Source organism: Musca vetustissima, unplaced genomic scaffold, assembly GCF_032173495.1.
Source record: "Musca vetustissima isolate MV318-11 ecotype Yass unplaced genomic scaffold, APGP_CSIRO_Mvet_v1 utg7427, whole genome shotgun sequence".
Lineage (NCBI taxonomy): Eukaryota > Metazoa > Arthropoda > Insecta > Diptera > Muscidae > Musca > Musca vetustissima.
In genome coordinates, this window is record NW_026879607.1 from 170,461 (window position 1) to 197,055 (window position 26,595).

Genomic DNA, 26,595 nt, shown 5'->3' on the forward strand with positions numbered 1-26,595 from the left:
AATATACCATATAGAAATGTCCAACAGCTAAAAATCCCCAACCAGCGAATATGAAATCATATCAAATCATTCTGGCATTATAGAGACCTTTTACAAATAAAAACGCTTGACATTATGTTATCGTAAATACAGATCAAGTGTTTTTCAGGCATGTTAAGCGTTTAGAGCCATCTAACAGCCACTCTGGAAATTCAATTTCCCAATCTTTATACTTCATATCTCAGCAAATGTTAGTCTGATCTTGAGAAATGTAACTGTTACATTTTCAAAATAAATTTTTTTTTCAAAGTCACAAGTGGGAGTATAATTTAAAAGTATTTATTTTTTATTTTTTTCTTACAAATTATTTTTTTGTTTTATTTTACAAATATTGTTTTCATATGCATAACTATACTACATATAAATAAAGCACTACATTATAATAACAATTAGTAAGTCACATTTATATTTTATTCTATTTTTATGTATAAACATATTAGGTACGGAAGACCAGCTGTGTCATGCTAATCAGGTATTAGCTACATACCCTTCGTTAATTGATTTGGAAGACACTATTCACTCCAAACATTTTTCTAATAACGAAAAAAATATTAGGAAAGTAGAAGACAACAATATAAAGTCACAACGAATCGGATGGAATGATTCAAGAATTCGTGAAATGTTAAGTTATGAATTGAACACAAATGACAAAATGTTCCGCAGCACATCCACACAGGCTGAGCCACAAAAAACTGTTTATAGTGTAGGCTGGCATGCACCCCCGAAACTTGAAATAGATACTGTAGATGGAATTGCACGTAACAATATGGCTTCAAATATAGAAATCAAAAATACTCCAGTTAAATGTGAAATGGCTCAAGGAAGTAACGTAAAGCCAAAACGAGTGTGGTCTGGACATTTACGACATTTTTCGCCTTGGTCTAAGAAGAAAAATATATCTCACAGCGGCAATGCAGGTTTTAATTCCAAAAAAATTTTGAAATCTTCGACAAGAAAAATATTACGATTAGTGTCGCCGAAAAAAGACAATAAGGAGCGTGTTAATATTGAAATACGCAAAACGCCCTTCCGCACTGTTGCTGTACAAACTACAGAGGACGATTTTAGTCGGTTGTCGCCACCAGGAAGCTATCATTCACCCATTCAGTCATCTTTGCCACAGTCTTTGTCGTGTAGTGAATCGCAAAACATTACGACAAATGAAAATGAATCTGGAAATATAAATTTTGATTTTTCGCGCCATATTAATTCCCCTCCAAAAAAACCCATACGATCCAGCCAACGCAAACTTAATTTTCCTTTAAATGGTTCCAACTCATGTATACAAGATGTTATTGATAATAAGGAAAAGAAAACGTACAAATCTTATAACGAGGAATTGGACCACGACGTGTCACTCTCCAAAATGGGTTACATCCTCAGTAATATTCGTGCCAAATTGGAAGCAAGCGATGACCAAGCCATTCGAATATTCCGGGTAAGTAATTACACTTATTGATCGTTGTAAAGTGGAATTGTAGACGTACAGAATCTTGTGAATATATTGTGAAAACTGTTTACAAATTAATCGAAATTATTTTCGATTTTCCCATTTTTAACTTTTACCGAATATTTCTGGTAAATAACGAAATTATAAGCAAAATATTATTTGCTGTTATCGATTATCGGCAAAATTTTGCCATAAGACAGTATAGGGTAAGTGCACCAATAGTCGGCACTTTAAGGATTTTCGTAATTTAAACGTTTCACCATCCCGAGAGCATTTATTTCACTATATTGTATTTAGGTTCATATGTTTCCAATTTTTGTTTACTCCCAAATGCAATAAAAATTTGTTTAATTAATTTGTTTTAAAGTAGATTTAATTGATAATTATGTAAAATAGTGCCTTTGTGCCAATAGTCGGCACGTTTTTCCAATTGTCGGCATGTCATGTTCCAATAGTCGGCATGTCGTATTTTAAACAAAAATTATTTACTTAATACATTTTTCTGCTATTTTCATTAATAAATTATTATTATCGGACGTTTCCATTAGTATAAAATATATATATATATATATATATATATATAAAATAATTTTATTTATTAAAATATTACAATTATAAAACATGGTGCCGACTTCGAGAACCTTTTATCCAATTGTCGGCAGGGCTAAGTAAGTCATTTCAGAGGTTAAACGAATTTATGATTAAAACCATGTCTTCCATTATGTAAAACCACTCAAAACTGATTTTTTATATATTAATCGGTATTTAGAGCACTTATTTTAATTTTTTTTTTCCAAATTTGAGCCAAAATTATCGAAAAGTTGCTTATTATTCACCCATGTGCGGACTATTGGAACAACTTAAAAAAAATTGTTCCTAAGGACGGCATCGATAAAAATATCATAATTACAAATATTTTTTAATCATTTTAAATTCTTAAGTGTTCTCCTGTATGTTCTTTACAATTACAAAAAATATCCTTGTGAAAAATATATAAATTTAATATAGTTACAAGTTTTTTAAGCTCGACATGTCCACTAATTTCTTCTTAAGAAACATGAATTTTCGCTAGTGTTGACAAACCTCATTGACCAAATGCTAAATTTTGATTGAATAAATGTACTTAGCTCGATTAAATTTTATACAGATATAGGTTGCAGTGTTATTGAAGATTATTCAAGGTATTTTTCATATTTAGTTATAGGATTTTTTGGTTACTTGAAGTTATTTAAAACACATGCCGACTATTGGTACATGCCGGAATTAGGTGCGTTTACCCTATTTTGTGTTTGAGAAATTCAGAAAAAGGGCACGAGAAACTGTAAATTTTAGAAAAAAACTAAAATTTGACTGTATTTCTGGAAGTCCATTTCAGTTTTTTCAGCAAGCCCATAGCATTTGTTTTTTGGAGCTAATAAAAAATCGCAGAGAATGGTTATAATAAAAAAAAATAAGTTTTAAAATCCATATATTTGTCCTTAAACGTGCGTGTAATGTTTATAGAATGACTAGAAAAATAGTCATTTTGACTACATTAACATATTTGTAGTTTAACTGTATGTAGTATTCTTTGAAAAATCCCTCGCATTGAAGGAGAAAATGACATTTATGAATGATTCAACCACAAATGCTCATTTTTTGAAATAATTCCAATCTTAGCTTTAGTTTATGAAAAAATCAACTGCACCACATTATCTGCCTATAACTCAAAATAGACTTTTACGCTTCATTTTAAAATCATATAAAGGAATTGTGTATATACACAACCATTCGTGAAATACTTGGGGCTTAAAAGACTGCTGGTAATAATCTTATAGTGATACAAAACCATTTTTACACGACAAAACATTTAATATAAAACGTGCTTAAACAATAGAGAATTTAATGGCTAATGAAAAATGATCAGATCCAATATATTTATTAGGTAATTTTCCAAGTGCTTGGCATGTTTCCAATTTAGGCAAATTGTATGTACTATTTATCCGTATTGTGTGTTCTCCATTCACTGGACAGGACTTTAAAATGTAATCTACTGTAATCCAATGATTTTGAAATGTAGAGGCAGTATCGGTTCCGAAAAAAATTGGTTCCAATTGAAAACTTGTATATTCATCGCATGCTTCATGGCATGCAAGCCGGCGCTCTGCAATTAATTTTCGAAACGGAGAGCTATCAGTGGTGCAATTGAAATCGCCTGTTAGTATTACGGGACAAAGGATGTCATTGCTTACGGGCCCCTTTGCGAAATCAATAATGGCTGCTATTAGTTTATTAATTTGATAAGTACGAACATCGTGACGTCTTGGATTGTACAGGAGATGTGTCGTTGCAACAATAATTGGTTTTGTAGGATCGTCCCGAGGTGCAAGTTTTGCTAATAATGCAATGTTTTCCCGGTCAGACACTGAGTGACCTTCAGCGTGGTACTCTACACAACGTTCGCCAATTAACTTAAACTTCTCTCTATCGAATATTATTACACATCCATCGCAACGGCTACCGGTTCTTTTTTTAAAAACGTACTCCAACTTTAGATGACCTTCGTCTTTAGAAGAAAATAAATTTATGATTTCTTTGAGGTGCATATGTTGAACTTCCTGCAAACAAAATATATCTGGACGAAGTTGGTTAATCTCTTGCCCCAATAACGAAATTCTATTTTTCCAGCGAAGGTATTTTTGATTGATGTCATAGTAGAGATACATATTATCCGTGAGCAATTCTTGTGCCAAAATATTGTATGACAACAAGCAATATTCACGGCATGTATCTAAACGGGCATTGGGCAAAGGCGTCCATCTGCGTTCCATAATTATGTCTTCCACTTTTTTATATTTATTCACGATGCTTGTAACAAAATTGCGTAGTTGGTTATTGTAATTTCTGCTATTACAAAGAGCATTTGTAAATACTTTGGAAGATTTTAATAAAATACACATCGAAACATTAAGATCACGTACTTTGACATAAACAGTTGTGTGTTAAGTAAGTAAGGGATTCGTAAGTCGATGTCGTGAATACAAGGGGTATTCACGATTTTTTTTACACACCTACCTAAATTTCGTTCGACGTTATTCGTCACAAACGTAAAACATATGTATTTATATCAGGGCTGTCCACACCAGGGATGGAAAATGAAAAATGTGAAAAGGTACCAAAGGAGTACTTTTTTAATAAAAGAGTACTTTTTCAGTTTCATAAAGATCGATTTTCAAGATATCATCACTTAGTCTATCTTTCTGATGGTCTTTCCCGAAAGTCAATATACCCCAAACTAACATGAATTTCAGTTCCAAAGTGTTCAAGAGCACTTATTATTGAAGTAATCACGACGACTATGAATGCCATTAATTTGCCTACCTCAGGAGATAGCACAGAGTACGCCAAATTAAGTATCTGACAAACATATCCGGTTAAAAAGAATTGGAACTGATAAATTAATTTAATGTTTGTAATTTTAATCATAACTTTTTCTTTTTTTTTATTATTATTTATTTGAGATCATTTATAAAGTTTACATTTTATTTGAAATCCCACGAAGCTAATAATTAGCTTGTCTGTGGGAAATGTATAGATAATGTATATATATAAATATGTCCAAATTTGCTGTAGCTCAATATTAAGATTTCAGTGACATTAATTAATAGTTATTCAAATAGTAATTTTTGATTAACTTAATCCTGCTTAAATCTATAAGTTTGGCAGGAAGCTAACAGTTATCAGTCGCAAACCCATTCATTTTTTTAAGAAGAATATTGCAATCACATCAACATCATTATCTGCAATACTTTTGCCGGTCAAATCCATAACAAATTATAATCAAAAAAAAAAAAAAATATATATATATATATATATATATATCATGGTTTAATGGAGGATTGGAATGGTACTGAAATGGTCAAGGGAGTACTACGGTACTTTTTTGGATAAAACGGTACTGAAAAAAGTACTATTGTACTGAATTTTCCATCCCTGGTCCACATTAATATATTCAAGTTTTGTGATTGTTGATCCTTCAAGCATTTGGGAGTTAGTTCCTCCCTCCCTCTCAGGTAAGGCGACAGTTGGTATGTTTACAACAACAAAAGTATTGTTGTCTGTATTATATCGTTATGACGTTACTTCTGAGTGACGTCTAGGAGAAAAAAAGAAGTTTGATCAAATGTACAAGAACAAAACATAACATATTTTATAACATATTTCACTTAGCAAATCGTTCATACCATTGTACAATAATACAAGGTAGGGCAGCTTGAGGTGAGTAACAAAAAAACAACTATGAACATGTGGCCTCTTCTGCCAAAAATAAAATAAATATTCGCAACAAGTGTTTGTGTTTATTTGACATTTTTCAACACAAAACTAAAAACGCGAAAAATGAATGAAAGGTTAGATTTCTTCCCAAAATCCAGTAGGGAATACCATAAAATGTTTGCTTCATCTATAACAAAGTAATTTCTTCCAGACGAACGTGGTAAACATTTTGTTTTCATTTCAATTAAACTTGAATATATTTTGAATTTATTTGACATCCCAGTAGAAAGTGTCTTGCAGACAACATTAACGAATCCTGTAAGACAATGGCAATTCCTTGAAGACACCTTGCAGACAACAATGTGAAATCGTTGACGAAATTTTCACACAAGTGTCGCAGTATTCATGCACGACAACTTGGGCGACAGGGTAAGCGAAGTTGTCGTTGACGACAACTTCGGCGACTAATCTCCCTACTTTTCGTTATCGACAGATTCACTTCATGTCGTTTACACATTCATTGATGACTGTATACCTATTGTCATCAATCCTGTCGTCAATCATACCCCATTTAAAATTCAAATAATAATATATATGTATATGTACATATTTTTCATTTATATTTTTTATAGCATGAAATTTATTATATTACAAAAACATACTTTATATTTACATAATATCATATAATATAAATAAGCACATTGTGTGAGAATTTGGCGTAATGATTATCTCCATTGTAACATCATCTGTAAAGAAACAACAAAATTAAAATGCATTGGAATATGAAACTTCTTTCAGATATTACTTACAATATTTCACCAATTGCCATTCATTTGCCCCATCCTAAGAGTAAAACAATGCACTTAAATAATGATATAAATAATTATATATTCTTTTAAACTTACCTATTTTAACCAAGAAAACACGTCTTCTTTATCAAATTTCTTATACATATATATTTTCAGGAAGAATTTTCTATTTGTTTCTGTCAATATTTCATAGTACACTCGATTCAAACTATTTTTGTTTTGTTTTCATATTTCGAGAAGAACGACATTTTCGACGACATATCATGTGTTTAGTTATGAATGACAATTCCATAATTTTCGTCAACGTTTCGTTAACGAAATTGTCACGCAAGAGAGTATTTTCTACTGGGATTGTATTCAAAACAATACACACACAGACACACACATACACAAAATATGTATTTTGATTTCATTGAGAAAAAATTGTAATCAGTTGGTAGCTGTGCCCTACCTTGTAATAATTATACCATGGTTCATACAAGAAGTAGGTGCATGATACAATTATAAAAGGTAACAGCAAAACCCAGCTGATTTGATTCCAACGTAATACTAGTGTCAATATGAATATGACAAATTATGTTTTTAAAAATCACCCACGAGGAAAATTGGAAACGCATACAATTCGAAATTGTTCTTTATTAAATGTGCTCCCGTATTCAATTTACTCAATCTTCCTGCTGGGAAAGTTTGAGGAAGCAAATCTTTCTTCATGGAATAACTCGCAAATCCCAGCATTTTCATATGTGTTACACATATAAGTGGCAATGGCTTAATTATAGGAAAGATGTGGAAGCGATAGAAATATAAATTTGATAGATTCACGTTTTTCAATTTTATTTTGAGGATTCGAAAATATTTCATTTTCAAAATAAATTTTTTACTACGATAACCATTTTTTCCTTTATGATATCGAAATAAATTGTAAAAAATAGTAGATTCTTGTAGTACGGGAACAAACCAATAATTTGTTGATAATTTGTTTGTTTGTTTACATTTTTCTGTCAAATGATGTTGACACTAGTGTAACTTAAAAACAAGAAAAGAAAAGAAATGCTTTTACACAACGGGCTGAGGTGACAGACGTTGGCCTTTTACCTTCTATTATTATACCATGAAGTAGGCGATAGAAACAGTTGCGGAATATTATCGCATTCTTGTCGGGGAAATCACCTCCTTATCTATTTGAAAAAGATTAATTTCAAAAGATCGCAGAAGGAAATCACCTTCTTCGGGAAGAAATGAATCACGTCCGCGTCACTTCCAAGAAGTAACTTCTGCTTAACTTCGGGAAGTTACTTCCGCGAGACTATTGCGTAGTAGTTCCGGAAGATAATCGTCATCCCACATTATATATAACCATGAGCCATAATTCCACAATTAATGAAAGTTCATGTAACTCATTTAAACATATTCTTAACTATAAAAAAGCAAATTTTCGAAAGCTTAATTCTCTCATTTCGTCTGTAAATGGGACAACTGCATGTCAATGTAAGAGTCGTACCGATTTTGAATTTATAATAGATAAATGTTATAAAACTCTAAATAAATTTATTTCAGAATGTGTTCCAACTGTTAGAATTAGAAATTCTGACAGATATCCATGGATTTCGTGTTAGTTATTAATTATAAAAAAATTAAAAAATAAACTTTTTCGAAAAAATTATAGTTCAGGCTCATCTATAGACTACGCTAATTATTCTGTTGCTAGGTCCAAATATACCATAGAGTCCCGTAGGTTGTATGTATAATAATTACCTCAACAAGATCAAAGATAATTTTAAAATTAATCCGAAGTCATTTTAATAGTTTGTTAACTTTAAAAGAGAAGTCTCCTCGAAACCCACAATTTTGAAATGCAACAATTTGGAGTTTGTAAAAAAACTCTGAAATAGCAGCATGCTTTGCAATTTTTTCGGCACTACTTATTCATTTGCAGTTTGTCCAAATATAATTTCATATACTTATGAGCTATCCAAAATAGATAAAATATATACATATGTCTTTTTTTTAAGTCAAGATGTTGCTAAAAATTTACGTACCTTAAAACCAATTACACTTCCAGGTCCAGATGGTTATTGGTTATTTTCCTACTATATGGAAGATATATTTTTTAGTACCATTACACAAGTCTGGTAGTCTATCAAACGTCTCAAACTATAGAGGAATTGCAAAATTAAGTGATACCCCAAAATTGTTAGGAAAATTTAATCCATTTTGAGTCCATAACAACATGGCTTTCGTAGTGATCTTTCAACTATAACAAATCTTATACAGTTTACTTCAATTGTAATACAGGGATTTGTTTAGCGAAATCAAACTGATACCATTTCAATTCAATTTCAATTTATTTCATAAACGAGAATATAGCCCAAAGGGCCAAATGCGATTCAAAAGACAACAAAATGTAGACTACTCCAAAAGCTTAAAATTAACAATGTATTAGCTTAATGATATCTTAACGTCTATTCAGTTGGAGGGGTTCAGAACCATTGTACTTCAAAAACATTTTTATTATTATAATTAGATTATTTGATGTAGCGACCTAGCACATAGGGCCAAGGACTACAATATTATATCTACTCTCCATCACTAATTTCAATTTACAGGTTTAAATATCTTATTATTAGATCGCAATCATCAATATACAAAAAATATAATTTATTATAGTTATAATTATCTTAATGTTGAAATCAGTTATGCAATAAAAACACAAACAAAAAAACAAAACCCATGAATTTTAAGACGAATTGAGGTTGAAGTAATCGTATAAATGAATTCGATAATATTTTAAGGAAGAGCTAAATGGTTTAAGAGAAGACAATAAACTTAGTCAATTGGATATCACCTTACTTACAAAATGGATCGAAGCTAGTTTTGTTTGAAGGATGTCTCTCAAAATCAATTAACGTACCTTCAGGTGTTCCACAAGGAAGTCACCTCGGCCGATTCTTTTTCTATTGTTTCCTAATGATTTTCCAACTTCTGTTGTACATTCTAAATTATTAATGTATGCAGATTATGTCAAGCCATAGTTCTGAGAAAAAAAAAACCAATTTACTCCAACATTATTTAAATAACCTTTTTCAATGGTGCAGATTAAATAGTATGGATTTAAATCTGAACAAATATAAACATATGTGTTTTTTCTAGAAATTCTTCATTGATAAGGCAATGTAGTATTAACGGTTCGGTTTTATCAACAGTAGAATCATTCGTGGATCTTGGTATTTTAATGGATCCAGAGTTAAACTTTAACAATCATGTTATTTCTATGGTAAATAATTCTCGGATCCTTATGTAACAAAACAAATATATACGTTTCTTGTTAGACCTATATTAGAATATGGTTCTGTTGTGTGGGATTCTCAATATGCAATATATTCTGAAAAAATCAAATCAGTGTAAAAACAATTCTTACTTTTTGCACTGAAAGGTTTACATTGGAATAGTGATTTTGTGTTGTCTTCTTACACTAGCAGGTTAAAATATTTCGATTACCTATAAATGGTAATATACCCTCTGATTTCCTAATTTCCTCTTTTGGAATAAATGTTCCTTTTCAATCTAGTAGATATTATCAACTATTATATGTAGATTTTCATCGCACAAATTATTCTATGGGAGATCCACCCAGTAAAATGTGTATTGATTTAAATTCTTTGTACTCTAATGCAGATCTTTGATCTTTGTTATAAGAACGTATAACCTATAACATCTAATACAATTCTATTTTTAAATGAGTAGTACAACTTAATAACAAACTGGCTTTTGGAGTCGATTCTGTTAAAATGCAACTATCTTCCGCAACTTTTTTCTATTGCCTTGACGTTACTTCGACTTTACTTCCGCGATAGTTTTTGCTTGCCTAAAATCATGTGTATGCGTACAGTTTTATTCACCTCAAAAGTTAAATATGTACATATATTGCGATAAATATTATTACCCAAATACGCATTGCGTATCAACTATGACAGAACGTAGTTTTATTTTATTCTTTTGTTGAAAATAGAAACAAAACACAAAAATATATAATTGTTTTAATAAGAATGTAAAATATTTGAACACATTTTAAAATTTTTAATTTTGTTTCGCGATTTTGTTTAGTTCGCTAAGAGATATGGATTTGACGTATTTGGGTAATACGGCCGTACAGAACATTTTGCCATAGTGGGGAAGTTGAATATTGTTGTACGCCTCTTTGGAATTTAGGTAACACCAAGGTGTATTTAATAAGATGTAAAACTCCTTGTACATTAGAACTTTTTACCGGGTTAACCTACTTCATGAGGATTTATTTGACATATATGCAAAGGAAATGACAATTGAAACCCACTGGGTTAACGAAATCCGGTAAAATGTAAACGTACTATAAGTGACAATCATAGGGTTTTAAACTTTTTTCTTTACAATGTTACCTAAAATTCAACGAAGCGTACAAAAATATTCAACTTCCCCACTATGACGAAATGTTTTGTCGAGTCCATATCTCTTAGCGAGCTAAACAAAATCGATAGATAAATAAATATGAACAATTATAAAATGTGTCCAACAGTTTCATATTCTTATTGAAAAATTCATGATTTCTTTAACAAACAAAAATACGTTCTGTCATAGTTGAATATTTTCAACTTTGAATATTCGTACGTCGACGTATTTCGGTAATATTCATATAAATACATTGGTCTGTTCACGTACTGCAAGAATCTACTACTTTTTACTACAATAACGAATTTTTCTTTATGATATCGAAGAAAATAGTAAAATCTAGCAGTACGGGAAAAGACCACATGTGTTCTACTTTTGTGGTGAAAAACGTCGAACGAGCTAGTTGAATTTTAGGTAAGGCTGTTATTGTTTGTAAAGCAAATTGTCAAAAATATTTGTCAAAGTTTCATTTTGATTTAAAACATTGCCTTTTATTTTCGGTTATTATTTTTTTTATTAATACAAGTCCAATAATAATGCATTTATAGGGATGGAATATTTGTTAATGCCCCAAGTGACGACAAGGAAACGTGAGCTTAAATCAGTTTTAAATCCGGCCGCTGATTTGTTCCATATAATTGCCGCAAGTACAACTTGGGTTCCAGAATGCAAATATACATATCGTTAGCTAAAATGCAAAAAGGCGTAACTAACAAAATCATAATTGTGTAGGAGAAGCAAAAAACTGTTTTGAATGAAAACTATAAACATGTCATGTGAAATGAAAAAGTATGCCCGGCAGGCTGATATTGCATATGACGAATAATAGACTATTTTTTTTTTAACAAATTTAGTTATTTAGTTTTGGCAGTCATAACAATTAAGTAAAAACGTGAATTTTTTGTTAGTTACGCCTTTTTGCATTTAGCAAATTAACCCACTTGTAGTTACGTCTTTTTGTTTTTTGTTAATAGAAGCTCCTTTTTTGACCGCAGACGTGTAAAACTTTGTCAACAAAAATTCAATTTTCAATTTTTTGTTAGTTACGCCTTTTTGCATTTTAGCCGACGATATGTATATCGATTCAATCCCAAAAGGAGATTATTGCATATCCCGTGTTGAAATCTGCCCATAAATCCCCTGCTTCCCTTTAAATGAAGAAAATTGTGTTACATAGCTTGTATTAGAATTTGTCCATTAGTTTTCTACAAACGCCTGGCTAAATACAAATTTTTTACAATTTAAAATGAGATTCTGTTGTGTTGTCTATTGACAGATTGCATACCAAGAAGAAGCCACTTCGAAAAATATATTGTAATTTAAAATATAAGCAAAATCCCCTGAAGAAACTTATATAATTTTTTATTTACTTTTGTCAAAATGACAATTTAATTTCTATAACAACAATGTTGTTTTTGTAACAACGTTACCTAAAATCCGACGGGGCGTACAAAAATATTCAACTTCCCCACTATGGCAAAATGTTGTGTACGGCCGTATTACCCAAATACGTCGAATCCATATCTTCAAGCAAATAATACAAACCGCAAAACAAAATTGAAAATTTATTAAATTATCCACATAATTTTAGTTTCCATTCGAAATTTCAAATTTCCTGAATGTTTTCTTTTTATTTTCAACAAAAGAAAAAAATGAAAAATACGTTCTGTTAAAGTTGAAATTTTGTACGTTCGACGTATTTCGGTAGCATTCATATAAATACATGTGTTCTACTTTTGTGGTGAAAAACGTCGAACGAGCTAGTTGAGTTTTAGGTAAGGCTGTAAATTGTATGTTGTTGTATCGGATGCATACACCTTATTAAATACACCTTGGGTAACACTGTAAAAGCAAACATTATTTATCAAATATACTTTTTTCATCCATTTTCGGCGATTTTAATTGACACATATGTAAATACGTTAAGAGGTCAACAAGGTTTCTTTGTCAGCGCCCCAAGTGCTGCCGGCTAGCGACTTGAGGACCTTGTTCCTACTTCTCAGCTTATCGCATAAAGCAGTGGCTTGCGCGGACGACTTGAAAAGGCTGTCGAACGTTACTCCCAATATCTTGGGGTAGTTGGTGGTCGGAATCAATTCTCCATCGACCAATATGTTCAGTGGGAGCTTCATTTCAGCCGTCCATGTGGTGAACAGTGTGGCTGTTGATTTGGTGGTGGATATTTTCATATTCCTCAGATGGAAGTAGTTAACAATATCGGCTATGTAGACGTTCAGCCTCTCACATATATCATCATCACGACGCCATGATCGTGCAATCATCCGCATACATTACGATCTCTATGTCGTCCGGTGGTTGTGGAATATCAGAAAGGTAGAGGTTAAACAGTTCCGGAGATATCACCCCTCCTTGGGGAACTCCCTGTTTCACTCTACGGGGCTTCCTGTTTCTGAATTCCACATACGACTGGCGTCCACACATATAGTTGATTATCCAACGTTTCAAACACGGTCGTAGATTTGTCCTCTCTATATCCTCGAACAGCTTGGCATGGTTGACGGTATCGAAGGCCTTCGATAGGTCAAGTGCCACCATAACTGTTCGGTTGCACGGCCTGTAGGTCTATTCTGTAACTTTTAACAACATTCGATATTGTTTAATTTTCTTTTGTTATTGTAAAAACAACAAAACAAACAAATGAAATTGTTGTAAAATAAACAATGTAGAATATTGTTAAAAAGTTACAGAATAGGCTTACTGTTCTGGTTGAGTCCTCTGCTAATACGTGTGGAAATGGCGTGTAATGCTGTTGTTGTACTATGCATCTTACGGAATCCATGTTGGTGTTGGGCAACTGGAAAACTGCTTCTCAACGATGGGAGGAGTAGCGCCTCAAGTGTCTTCGCTACCGGCGACAGGAGTGAAATCGGCCTGTACGATTCACCCCTGCTGGCATTCTTGCCTGGCTTCAGTAGCGGGACCACCCTGTCTATTTTCCAGGCTTCAGGAACTATGTGGGTGGTTAACGACAAGTTTAGGGCTGATGTTAGGTACTCAACTCCAGGTTCATCCAGCTGCTTTAGCATTACCATGGAAATTCCGTCCGGGCCCAACGCTTTGGATGACTTAGCGTTATTAATGACATCTGCAACATCCTCCTTTCTAAATTGAACTGCCGGTTAAAATAACTCGCGCACCTCTTCGGGTCTGTTGTAGTTACGTCGTTAAATGTAACAGCCGTCCTGTCATCTTTCCTTCCAGGATTCGAGAGTGACTTAACCGTTGCCCACAATTTACTTGTTCCGGTGGCAATGTTGCATTGCTTCAGGAGGTCTAGCCACTTTTTCCTTTTGTGCTCGAATACTTATCTGTTGACTTCAAGGTTAAGCTCTCGCACCCTTGGGTCTTCAGGAGTAGTACGACGGGGCTCATCACGCTCATTAGCTAATACCGTTGCTTCTGCTGGGAAGTTAGGTCTTACTTCGGGTATTCGACCAGCAGGTATGAAGCGAGGGGCAGCAGTAGCGATGATTTTATGGAAATTCCTCTCAGCTACCCGTGGATCTGAGGGAATAGGCAGCTCTCTGAAGCGGTGATTAGTAAATTCTCTGAAGCCAGACCAATCAGCTTTCCCATGGTTCAGGAAAGTACGGCTTTCAGAGGTTATGAAGTCTGGTGGTCTGTTTACGGAGACGATGATCGGAAGGTGGTCTGAGCCTAGTGAAACGACGGGTTGCCAGGTTACGTCATTTATCTGACCCGGTGCCAAAATGGTGATGTCTGGCGAGCTGTGGCAATCTCCTCTTATCCTCGTGGGGGCATCCTCATTAACCGTGCAAAATGTTGAGCTATCAATTTGCTCAGCCAGCGCTGTACCCCTCTGGTCATTACCTACCTAGGACGGAATGTCATTATTCATGGTGGGCATTGAAATCCCCTAGTACCAGGCGGTTATTACCTTCTAAAAGCGGACTGATATCCGGTAAATAACGCGTTGTACAGCTATTCATCGGCGGTATATAAACATTGAGCACCTCTACCTCGGCAGTTCCACACTTGACTCCTACCCCCATACATTCCATGTATGGGTCACTAGAGTCTAGCTCAAGCGAGATACGTCTGTACTGGACAAAATGGTGTAATAAGAATGCGAGTCCCCCACCTCCGCTTCTGGTACGGTCCTTCCGCACAACGTTGTAACCATCGCAACGCTGCAAGCTACAGTTCTCAGTTAGCTTGGTTTCTTGGATCGCACCGACCATTATTCTCTTTCTACTCATAAATTCTACAATTTCGCTGTTAAACTGCAAAAACGATGCATTTTCAAGGCGCGGAACAGCAATATGTGGTGTTAAATGCTGCGCATTTTGCTGTTGGGGAGACTGCGGGGGTGTCTCGTACTCCGACGATGACGATTCGGATGATGAATCGGACGACGACTCTTGAGACACACTGGGAGACGTGCTAGCGCAGCATGAAGCGACGTAACTCCTTTCGCAGTACTCCTGGATCCTGTTCAGTCCAGAGCAGCCTCGAAAATGCACCCATTCTCCACATCCATTGCATCTCACCGAGACAGATCTGTGGTGGATGCTGTTTCTGCAAACACTTCAGAACCAACGTCCGGGTTACTTTCAATCCCGGCACAGACCAGTAGGGTTTGGAGCAGGCATTCCGGGATATAATGCCGCTCTCATGACAAAAATGACGAACACGAACATGTAATTGTTGAGGTGGCAGCCTCTGGTCGGAGTCCATCTCCGAGTCAATCCGGTAGAAAGAACCAGCCGCCGTGGGATTACCCAAATACGGTCCTTGCGTATTTGGGTAATACAGACGTTCCACAAACCCTATAAAAGTGAGAAGGTGGGTATTTTAGTACGCAACGCATTGAATTAGGTACGAGCCAAAAGTTCTTTTTCTATGTCATGTACTGTGAGAAATTTTTTAAAAATATTATTTTCAATTTTTAAGGAAAAGAAAAAATGTTATATTCATTACAAATATAAATATATAATTCTTTCTGCTTTGCCCTCGCGCCATAGTATTGATCACATATTTGGACTTGTTCCGAACTGTCCTCATTTTTCGGTTAGTGTATGAAAACAAAAATTTAGGTACGACCCTGATACAAATACAATCACAAAAGTTGTATTTATTAGTGTGTACAGCCCTGTTTTATATGAATAGGTGTGTCTGGTTACTTTTCCAGTAACATTTATTCAGTAAGTTCTAGTTCAGAGAGTAAGCCTTTCTTACTCTCTTTTGCGATAATACTGAAAAAAGACATTTACTAAGATTTAGCAAATAAACAGCTGATTCAAGAAAACATTTGATTTGCACCAAAATAAACAACAAACAAAGGACGAACACAATTATTTGTATTGCATTTAATATTAAAAATAAAATGAATAATAAAAGAAAAATTGATCTGGTGTGTTCCCCGGGAACATTTAAGCTCCCTGCAGCAATACATTGTCCTCTATCTGGAACTTGCCTAAAAATATATAAGGAATTAGTTAATGAAACTTTGCATTACTTACGAATTTTCTTCCATTTTCTGTAATTAACTTCAAATTGAACTTTGCAAATTAAAAAAAAAAACATCTTTTGAATAATTTTTGTGTTTGGTCAGAAAAAAGCTGATCAGAAAATGACTGAGTTGCAAAATCTTACTGAATAAAATTCTTTCAGTAATCTCCAGCAACTTTGTTGTTGTTCAACTGTCAAACTTATTCTCTCACTTTACTCTCTTTTACTGGATTTTTGTGTAAACAGACAACATTCAGTAACATTTGGTAACAATTGTTACCAAATATCGAGTTAACAGACAGAGCTAATGTTACCGAAATACCGACCAAGGCCTATATAAGGTCGTCCAGTAAGCACACGTGAGTATAAAGTTTGCAGTCAATCATATTTTGAAACCTATACATACATACAAAATTGTGTTAGACGTCAAAACGAAAATATTAATATTTTCTCAACATTTAATTCAATTTTAATTTATATTGTCTTTGTGAAGCACATTTAGACTATTTCAAGAGTTTAATATAGATGTGTCTTTTTTTAGAGGCGAAAAAATTAGTTTTCGCATCGGCAAAAAAAGACGTTAAACCAAGGTTTATTCATAAGGTTGACAGGCAGGCGAATTCATGCCTTAGTCTTCTCTTGCTGTCAATATTTTAATCGCGAAATACCAACCAGAACAGGATAAAAATTCAAAATATCTTTCAGGAAAACGTAATGATAGTAATTTGCACATATATTTTGATTCGAATAAAAATATTTGTTGTTTATTTATTCTTCAAATAATAAATTTGACAGTGAAGGAATACTACGAATTTGCCTCCCTGTTAACCTTACAGCCATACCTAAAATTCAACTAGCTCGTTCAACGTTTTTCACCCCAAAAGTAGAACACATGTATTTATATGAATGTTACCGAAATACGTCGAACGTACAAAATTTCAAGTTGATAGAACGTATTTTTAATTTTTTTCTTTTGTTGAAAACAAAAACAAAACATTCTGGAAATTTGAAATTTTGAATGGAAACAAAAAATATGTGGATTAATTTAATAAATTTTAAATTTTGTTTTGCGGTTTGTATAATTTTTTTGAAGAAATGGATTCGACGTATTTAGGTAATACGGCCGTACACAACATTTTGCCATATTGGGGAAGTTGAATATTTTTGTACGTCCCGTCGGATTTTAGGTAACGTTGTTATGAATAAACCTTGGCTCCCACATATATTTTCGTCCCATTTTGTGTAAGTGGTGCATTAAAGCCCCTATATTTCTTTGGATTTGCACGAAATTTTGCATAGCGTATTGAATTGAGTCTAGAGTGATGTCTGTTATGTTTCGTGAAAATCGGTTCAGATTTCGATATAGCTCCCATAAATACTTTGGACCGATTTTATTCAATTTCAATTTTCAATTTATTTCATAAACAAAAACCTAGCCCAAAGGGCCATGAGCGATTCCAAAAACTTCTTTACATGGACTACTCCAAAAGCTTAAAATTAACAGTATATCACTTAATTATATCATAACCAACAATACATGAACTCCTCCAAAGGCTTAAAATTAATTAATGATTAATTATTAATCAATTCATAAATTCAAATTAAAACATATGAAAAATAAAAATATATGAAACTAAGCATAGGATAAATCATCTATAAATATTTAACAAAATATATACATTAAAATCCATGAACATCTGCATATTGAAGTAACTTTTTCTTGTAACATTTTAACGAAACACTGAATATTTTGAGAACCTGTGGCAAACTATTGAACACCCGAGCCACCCTTACATGGAAAGACTTCTCCAACAATGGGTTCAAACGAGGCACTTGGATTTGAGTATTTCTCACAGACCTATTGAACGAAAAAAGTTCAACTACTGAGGAAGGAGTTTGGGTTTTGTAAACCTTATAGAAAAAAAACATACATCTGATTTTAAGGAAATCATCAAACGAAGTACCAAGAAACTCTTTGACATAAGGAGAAACATGATCACGCAACTTAAGTACAAACACATAACGCATTACTCTGTGGAATAAAAGCCTAAGTTTGCGCAAGACAAAACCACAGCTGCCACCAAAAATCTCAACACAATACATAAAGTGAGGCATAATCAGCGCATGTACTACCTGTATCCTAATATTTTTCGGCAGGGCAACGTCCAAACAGTATAACTTTCGTAAAATAAAGTTTACCTTGGACACTAACGAATTAACATGCACATCAAACACCAAACCACTATCAATCAACAATCCAAGACACTTCATGGAGCTTACAACATCTATAGGAGAACTATAGATGGAAACATTTATTGAATCCGCTCGCATGTTGCCAAAATACATAACTTTGGGTTTCTCGACATTTATTGAGAGACTATTGGTAGACAACCACGTAACTAACACATTAACAGTGAAATCAATCGAGGCCTGCAACACATCCATGAACACATATTCTCCTTTAAATAATATTTGTATATCATCTGCAAACGCAAATGACATACAACTTATACTATTAATACTACTGAACATATCATTAACATACATTACAAACAACAGGGGACCAAGAACAGACCCCTGAGGCACACCACTACTTATGGTGTTTCTACACGATATGTATTTTACATATGTGCTGTCACTTTTTTACATATGGAAATCGAACTCGTCATGTGAAACATACGGAAATTTCAATGTGTCAAAACGATATGCAATTACATATGTATTTTTTCCGAATAGGACGCGCTCTATTTTCGTATGTGAAACATAAGGAAATCAGCTGTTTGAATGAAACACATTGTTGGAAGAAAATATTTCAATTGCAAGTCAAAGAAAAGGATGAAAAGGCAACAATTACAAATTATTATTTCGTTTGGAGGTGTATAATAAAGAAATATGTTGATTTAAGAAAAAATAAAAGTGATTTTTTTTGTTTTATGTCATATGTAAAATACATATGCCGATTTGAACACAAAAATAAATGTTTAGTGTACGCCGCTAATTTTGACACACATAAGGAATTACATATGGATGAAATAAGTGACAGCACATATGTAAAATACATATCGTGTAGAAACACCATTACTGGCAACATACTCGAAAAACAATTTTTACAAGCAACATATTATTTTCTGCCAAACAAATATGAAAAAATTAGCTTACATGCTGACGATGAAAAATTAAAGAATCGATACAATTTATCAACCAATATGGAATGACTGATTCTATCGAAAGCCTTCTTAAGGTCCAGTGACAATAACACTCCACAACCACCAGCACCAACAGTTTTCCTTACATTGTCAGTCAAGCCGACAAGCAGGGATGTCGTACTACGATTACGCCTAAATCCATATTGGCTATCATGCAGTAGGGATCGCTCATTAATATAACCAAGCATTTGATCCTTTAGGATATGTTCAACCATTTTAGATAAAATAGGCATTATGGATATAGGTCGTTAATCTCTAGTATCTTTACTTGTATGTATAGGCACCACTTTAGCAATTTTCCACACATCAGGGAAAATTGAGTTCACAACGTGCAACAAATGTCCCCCAATCAAGGGAAACACCAACTTCAAAAACTTTAGCTTGAAACCATCGTAACCCACAGCTCTGGACCTAATTTTGCCAAACGCATCCATAAGTTCAAACAAATCAACTGCACGAAACGAAAATCCATCGTAATATCCTACAGGAACACAGGAAACATTAAACTGGCTAACAGACTGGTTAGATACAAAATTATAATTTAACCTCTCAACATCTACATCATCTACCTCACTATCTTTATCATTTATACCATTCTTATTTAAAATTGACCATATTTCCTTCGTGGTTTTATCAGCAAACATGTCCTTATGTGCATCTAGTTTTATTCTCCTAACAACTTTTTTCGCTCGATTGCGCCAAGTACAATAATTTCTCCAGTTTATCAGATTCTTGTTACGAAGATATGCTTTATAGGCAATATCTCGAAGGTTTAAATGATAACGCACATCTGGGGACTTAAACCAATCATTACCATATACCTTGCGCAGCTTTTTCTTAACAGGAACAATATCATGTACATGACGAAGCCCACTGTTGAGTATATCAATTTGATTATTAACATCAGCTACACAATACACATTATCTAAGCCACACAAAGAAATGGCACCAAAAAGAGCAACAGGGTCAACTGAGTCATAATCTGGATACTCGTAAAACTGGCTAATCTGACGACAAGGCATACTAAGAGAAATAAATATAAATGAATGGTCCGAAATACCAGGACACGAAAATTGATTCGATAAAACCAACGAATTCACACAAGAAATAAGAAAACAATCCAATAACGAGGTAGAACAATGTGCAATGTCAACATGAGTCGGCATTGAATTATGCACAACAGATAGATTCATTCTATTACAACATTGTCTTACAACCAAACTACGCGACAAATCAAACATGTTATTGTTGAAGTCTCCCATAATAACAACATTGGAGTGCCTAACAACAATATCAGATATTTCTTCCATGGCAATAATATCACCATGTGGCAAATAAACTACACCAATTAACACAACATTGTTATTAATTACAACTTCACAGAAAACATACTCAACCACACCAAAAGAATTGCCTTTGCAAAGCAATTTATGTTTCATACATTGAGAAACATACAACACAACACCTCCTCCTCTATTATCAAGGCGATCACTCTTATAACAAACATAATTGGGTATTTGTATCGAATCAGATGATACCATAGGTTTTAACCAAGATTCAGTGACCCCGAAAATGTCAAGATTTTTTCCTTCTAAAATATTCCTAAGTTCATGGATTTTAAACGTATTTCTACTCAAATTGAAACTTCGAACATTAATATGACCAATATTGAAATTATTGTTCAAGTTACATAGTTGATTATTTAAAAAGCTATTATCGCTTATTACATCATCCAAATTTGAATTCATTGCAAAAAAAAAAAAAAATAAATAAATAAATGAAAAAACCCCGGAAATGTATAAAAATAAATAAATAATTATACTAATAAAATATAAAGAATTAACTGCTCCCAATATTACCACTACTCAGCCCAGAAGTAGAAGCTGGTACATCATCAGCACTCAACAAACTTATGCACCGATCCACATCATACTCATCCTCCGTGCCATTAGGAAGCATAACAATCGCTTTCGGTCTATCCGCACTCATAAGTTTAAACTTGCGAATTTTATTACTCCTCCACAGCTTACGACACAGGCACTTAAACTTGGAAGCAGCACGATTGTGGTGATCATTCAAATAAACTTTACTTCTTATATCAGTACCAGTAACATCACAAAGTAACAGCGGATCACGGCGCTGTTGATAACTCGCCATGAGGCTATCTCTAACGTAAACAGAGTTAAATTTAACCAGTATAGATTTGCCCTTTGATATATAGCAACAATGGTTAATATCATTAGACTGAATATCAATTCCACACATTGAAGCTATTCTCTGCACCGGATCTCTCAATTTCTTTATGCCATCGGGCAAACCACTGATAATGACGTTAGACCTACTCAAGCGTCTTCTAAGAACATCATTTTCAATCTCTACTTCTTGCATCGTTTGCTCTAATTTTTTTTATAGTACTACTGCAATCTCGCATAAATACATCATACTGCTGAATGCTCTTGTCAACGCCCGCACGAATTGTCTTGACAACGTCTTTCATCTTCATCAAAAACTCTCAAATTGTTTCTCCAAGCATAACTTGTACGAATCAAATTCTTTTCGTACTGTTTCAAAAACAAGATCATCCACGTCGCTAACACCCTCCGTATCTGCTTTACTGGTATTAGAATCATCATGGCAATCGCTTTCATTGGTCGCTACTTTCTTAATACATGCTGGACATTTGAACAAAAACATCATATTTTTTCTATTTTTGTATAAGAAGTTGTGCTGCTCCTTAGTAACATTCACACAATTGATGTGAAAGAACAATCCGCACATACAACATCCAACACTATTTTGGTTACCTTTAACCACACTGCTGCATGTAGGGCATATATACGTTTTCTGTGTAGACGGCATTATTCACGAAAATGAACCGCACACAGCACAAGATACAACATAGTCCAACAACAACAGCACACAAACAACAATGTTGCTGCAAATGACACCAGCACTAAGTGCGCCCAAGACTTCAAATGCAATTCCAACTGGTGTTCAGCAATTTCTTGAGAGAATATATATATATATATATATATATTAATTTATTTTTTCAGCAAAATGATGTATGATGACCTCTTGCACAAAAAGCATAAAGCGGCAGCTCAACTCGACGTCTTCTTCTTCTTCAAAATAACTTTATTACTTTTGCAACAAACTTCGTTATAAGCAAACAAAAGTTTACTCCTTCAACTACACTCAATCTTCTTGCAAGGAATAATTAATTGCACATAAAATTATTTCTTTTTTATACTGCTCAATAGCTATTTATTAATTTTAATAATTTTCGCGGGAGCAAAATATTTTTATTGACACTTCATTGCAGAGATGCCAGATTTTGTATCTTATGTAAATGTTGCACTAAAGACATTAAATATTTCTCCGATATCGATAGAACTTTGCACAGCATACTTTTCCACAAAAATTATAGCTGATTAGTTAAAAAATGAAGAAACGTCTTAAAATACCTAATTTTGGGGTACCGCTATATGGGGGCTACTTTAAGAAATTGGCCGATATATCTCATTTTCAATATCAAACATCCCAGTAGTAACATTAATATATGTTCAGAATTTCTATCTTCAATATTGCGAGCTTTAGTTTTTTACGTCTGTTTGCATTAATAAAAACATGCTATTGTAGTTAGGTCCGTTTGAATTTCTTTAATCGCTGTTTTTGACGTTAGGTGTCTAAATTTTTGCGTGAACATGTGCTTTGATTAGACGAACAATAATCAAACAAATTTTACTGTAGTTACGTCCGTTTGCATTTATGATGACGATATATTCCAGAAACTTTAAACGCTTTCGTGATGCAAACGACCGCTACCAAATGAATCGACTTAACAAACAAATTAAGAAAGAATTTTTTGAACACAGGAATCGTTCATGGAACGAAATCTTATCTACTTTAGACAAAGCATCTAAACCGTTTTGGAACATTTCCAAAGTTCTAAAAAGGAAAAACAAACAGATTCCCACTATTTCAAACAATAATGCGTCTTACATTACATCGAAGGATAAATGTGAAATACTAGCTCAACATTTTCACAGGAATCATTCTTTATCATACCACCAAAGTGATAAGAATTCTATTGATGAAGTGGATAAAATTGTCGTAAAGGAATTTGACGAATTTGTGATACGCGTTGACAATACCTGAGAAATTCTGAAGAAGTTGAAAAAAAGAAAATCGCCTGGCAGGGATGACATAAATAACATTTGTTTGAATAACTTACCTCCTAATGGAATTGCAGTGTTAACTTCAATTATAAACTCCTGTTTACGGTTGAGTTATTTCCCACATGTATGAAAATGTGCAAAAAAAATTAAAAAATCAAACAAATCTGGTAATTCTTCAGATTATAGACAGGAATCATTCTTTATCATACCACCTAAGTGATAAGAATACTATTGATGAAGTGGATAAAATTGTCGTAAAGGTCAAAGAAAGCAAAGTTAGTCTGACGAATTTGTGATACGCGTTGACAATACCTGTGAAATTCTGAAGAAGTTGAAAAAAAGAAAATCGCCTGGCAGGGATGACATAAATAACATTTGTTTGAAGAACTTACATCCTAATGGAATTGCAGTGTTAACTTCAATTATAAACTCCTGTTTACGGTTGAGTTATTTCCCACATGAATGAAAATGGGGGAAAAAAATTAAAAAATCAAACAAATCTTGTATTTCTACTTCAGATTATAGACCTATTAGCCTTTTGTCTTCAATAAGTAAAATATTGGAACAAATAATCAAAGAAAACATAATTAATTTTATTGATCGTAAAAATATTATTCCTCCTCTGCAATTTGGATTCAGGAGAGAACACAACACAAACCTCAAAATAAGAAATTTTGTTCATGAAAACTTTTCCTCTGGCAAATCTACTGGTATGGTCAAATCGAATCAGCATGTATGGCACATTGGTTTGGTCTACAAGAGGTATAAATTAAACTTCTCTATGCTAATCATTAAACTAATACAAAGTTTTTTCTGTGGAAGAACATTCTTTGTGTCATAGGTGCATATTGTTCAGAGAAAAAATCGATTGTTGCTGGATGTCCTCAATGTTTATGCCTTTCACCTATATTATACAACATTTACACTTCCGACATTCCTGTTCTACGAGGATGTACAGCTTCCATTTTTGCAGATGACACATCGATTCTCAGTGCAGGCACGTTATCCTGTAATATCCTTGACTGTTTAGAAGCTGCCTTAATGCAGCTAGACAACTTTTTATTCAAATGGAAAATTCTTTTCAACAAAACGGAAGCCAAAGACAAACGGAAGCCATATTTTTTAGCAGAAAGCGCTGTTCGCGATTCCTTCCCCAGCCTTTGATTAATTTTAAAAACTAGGACATTTTATGGAAAAGTGATGTTAGGTATTTAGGCATCATGCTTGATACCCGAATGAATTTCAAGAGCCACATACCATTCATTGTGGATAAAATACACAAACTCACGACGCTGATGAGTATTGAAAATAGAAACTTATATATAAAGCTATTTTTCAACCATTAATGTTTTATGGTGCTCCAGTTTGATCATCCTTTGCAAAATGTCACATAAACAAATTACAAATCTGTTATTAAGAACTTTGTTCTTAAAGTGATATATAACCTTCCATGGTTGTATTCTACACAAGGATTACACTGTTTGTCAGGTTTTGAGACTATTCAAAAAAGATCAACAGACTCACAGAACATTTTGTCGAAAGATGTAAAATGTCCCAATACCCGCATATTAATGATTTAATATCATCATAATTGTATAAATTGTTCAAAAAGGGTTTTTTTCTTGCGCTTTTCCCTGAAATAATATATTAGCTGTTAACAACTCACTGAATTATACATCAAACAATGTTAAAGTAGAAAAAGAAATTATAGAGTAATACTCATCCGATGGTGAAAATTTTGAGCGATCAAATTTCTAAAAAACCTATTTTTCCGGCCAAATTTTTAGATCTGTCAACTCAATGATATGGGTACCCGCGATCAATAAGGTTTTTTACGTTTCGGATGATATAAAATCTTATTCGTGAAAATCCATCTACTAGAACGGCGGGAACTGGCCTTCCAAAAATACGAAATTTGGCAAAAAATGTTTTTGAAAATATTGCGTTTTGTTTTGCGTTTTCTGTGGATCATTTCCGCTTCAATAAATGAACTCATACGGATTTTGATCTTTTTCGAAAAGAGAAATTTAAAAACTTCAGCCGAAAGAGAGATGTACCCAATTTATCTCAAAAATAGTGTGAGCTGGCACATCCATGGTTCTTAATGGACCACATTGAAATCGGTATAGATCGATGTATTTTTTTATGGTGCACACCGAAATCGGATGCGCGTTAATGGCATATGGAGTTTTCGGAAATTATTCGCGTTTTACGATTTTTTGGGTACTTCAATGCAACGTGTGGCACATCTTACCCGTCTAATGAAATTTCGCAAAATATATATGGATTGGAAGATAAACTTCAGTACTTCCTGGAAACCGCATGCGCATCAAATTATTTTATATGCCAATTTTTCGGCGAAATTCGGGTAAAATAGCAGAATAACCCCAACATTTTTTTTCTGAAATTTCTTGTATAAAATTAAAAAATAAATATGATGACATTTTTTCGAACCAAAAACAAATATTTTTCCTCAATATCTTCTTTTGTTGTCGCTGTGATTTACAAACCGCTACACGGAGATTATGTAGATATTTTTAAATTAATTTTTAGGTGTGTGTATGTCATTAATATAATTAAAATATTGATGTAACCAGCTATATTTTTTTTATTTTTCTCATATTTCGCGAAGATGTGCAACTTTATCCGATTTTTATAATATATTCATATTCTTATTTTAGGGAGGAAGATCTATATCAACGTATTTGGTCAATATAATAAATGGCGTAATTTTAAAATTT

At 33.4% G+C, this 26,595-nt stretch overlaps 1 protein-coding gene across 1 annotated transcript in view; it reads left to right on the plus strand.

The window, feature by feature from the left end:
* The window catches only part of LOC133324613 (uncharacterized), a 33,481-nt gene that overhangs the window by 3,255 nt on the left and 3,631 nt on the right, over positions 1-26,595 (plus strand). The window contains exon 3 of the mRNA XM_061533449.1: positions 480-1,477. Within this exon, the coding sequence (XP_061389433.1) occupies positions 480-1,477 (998 nt within the window). The remainder of the gene's footprint in view (positions 1-479; positions 1,478-26,595) is intronic.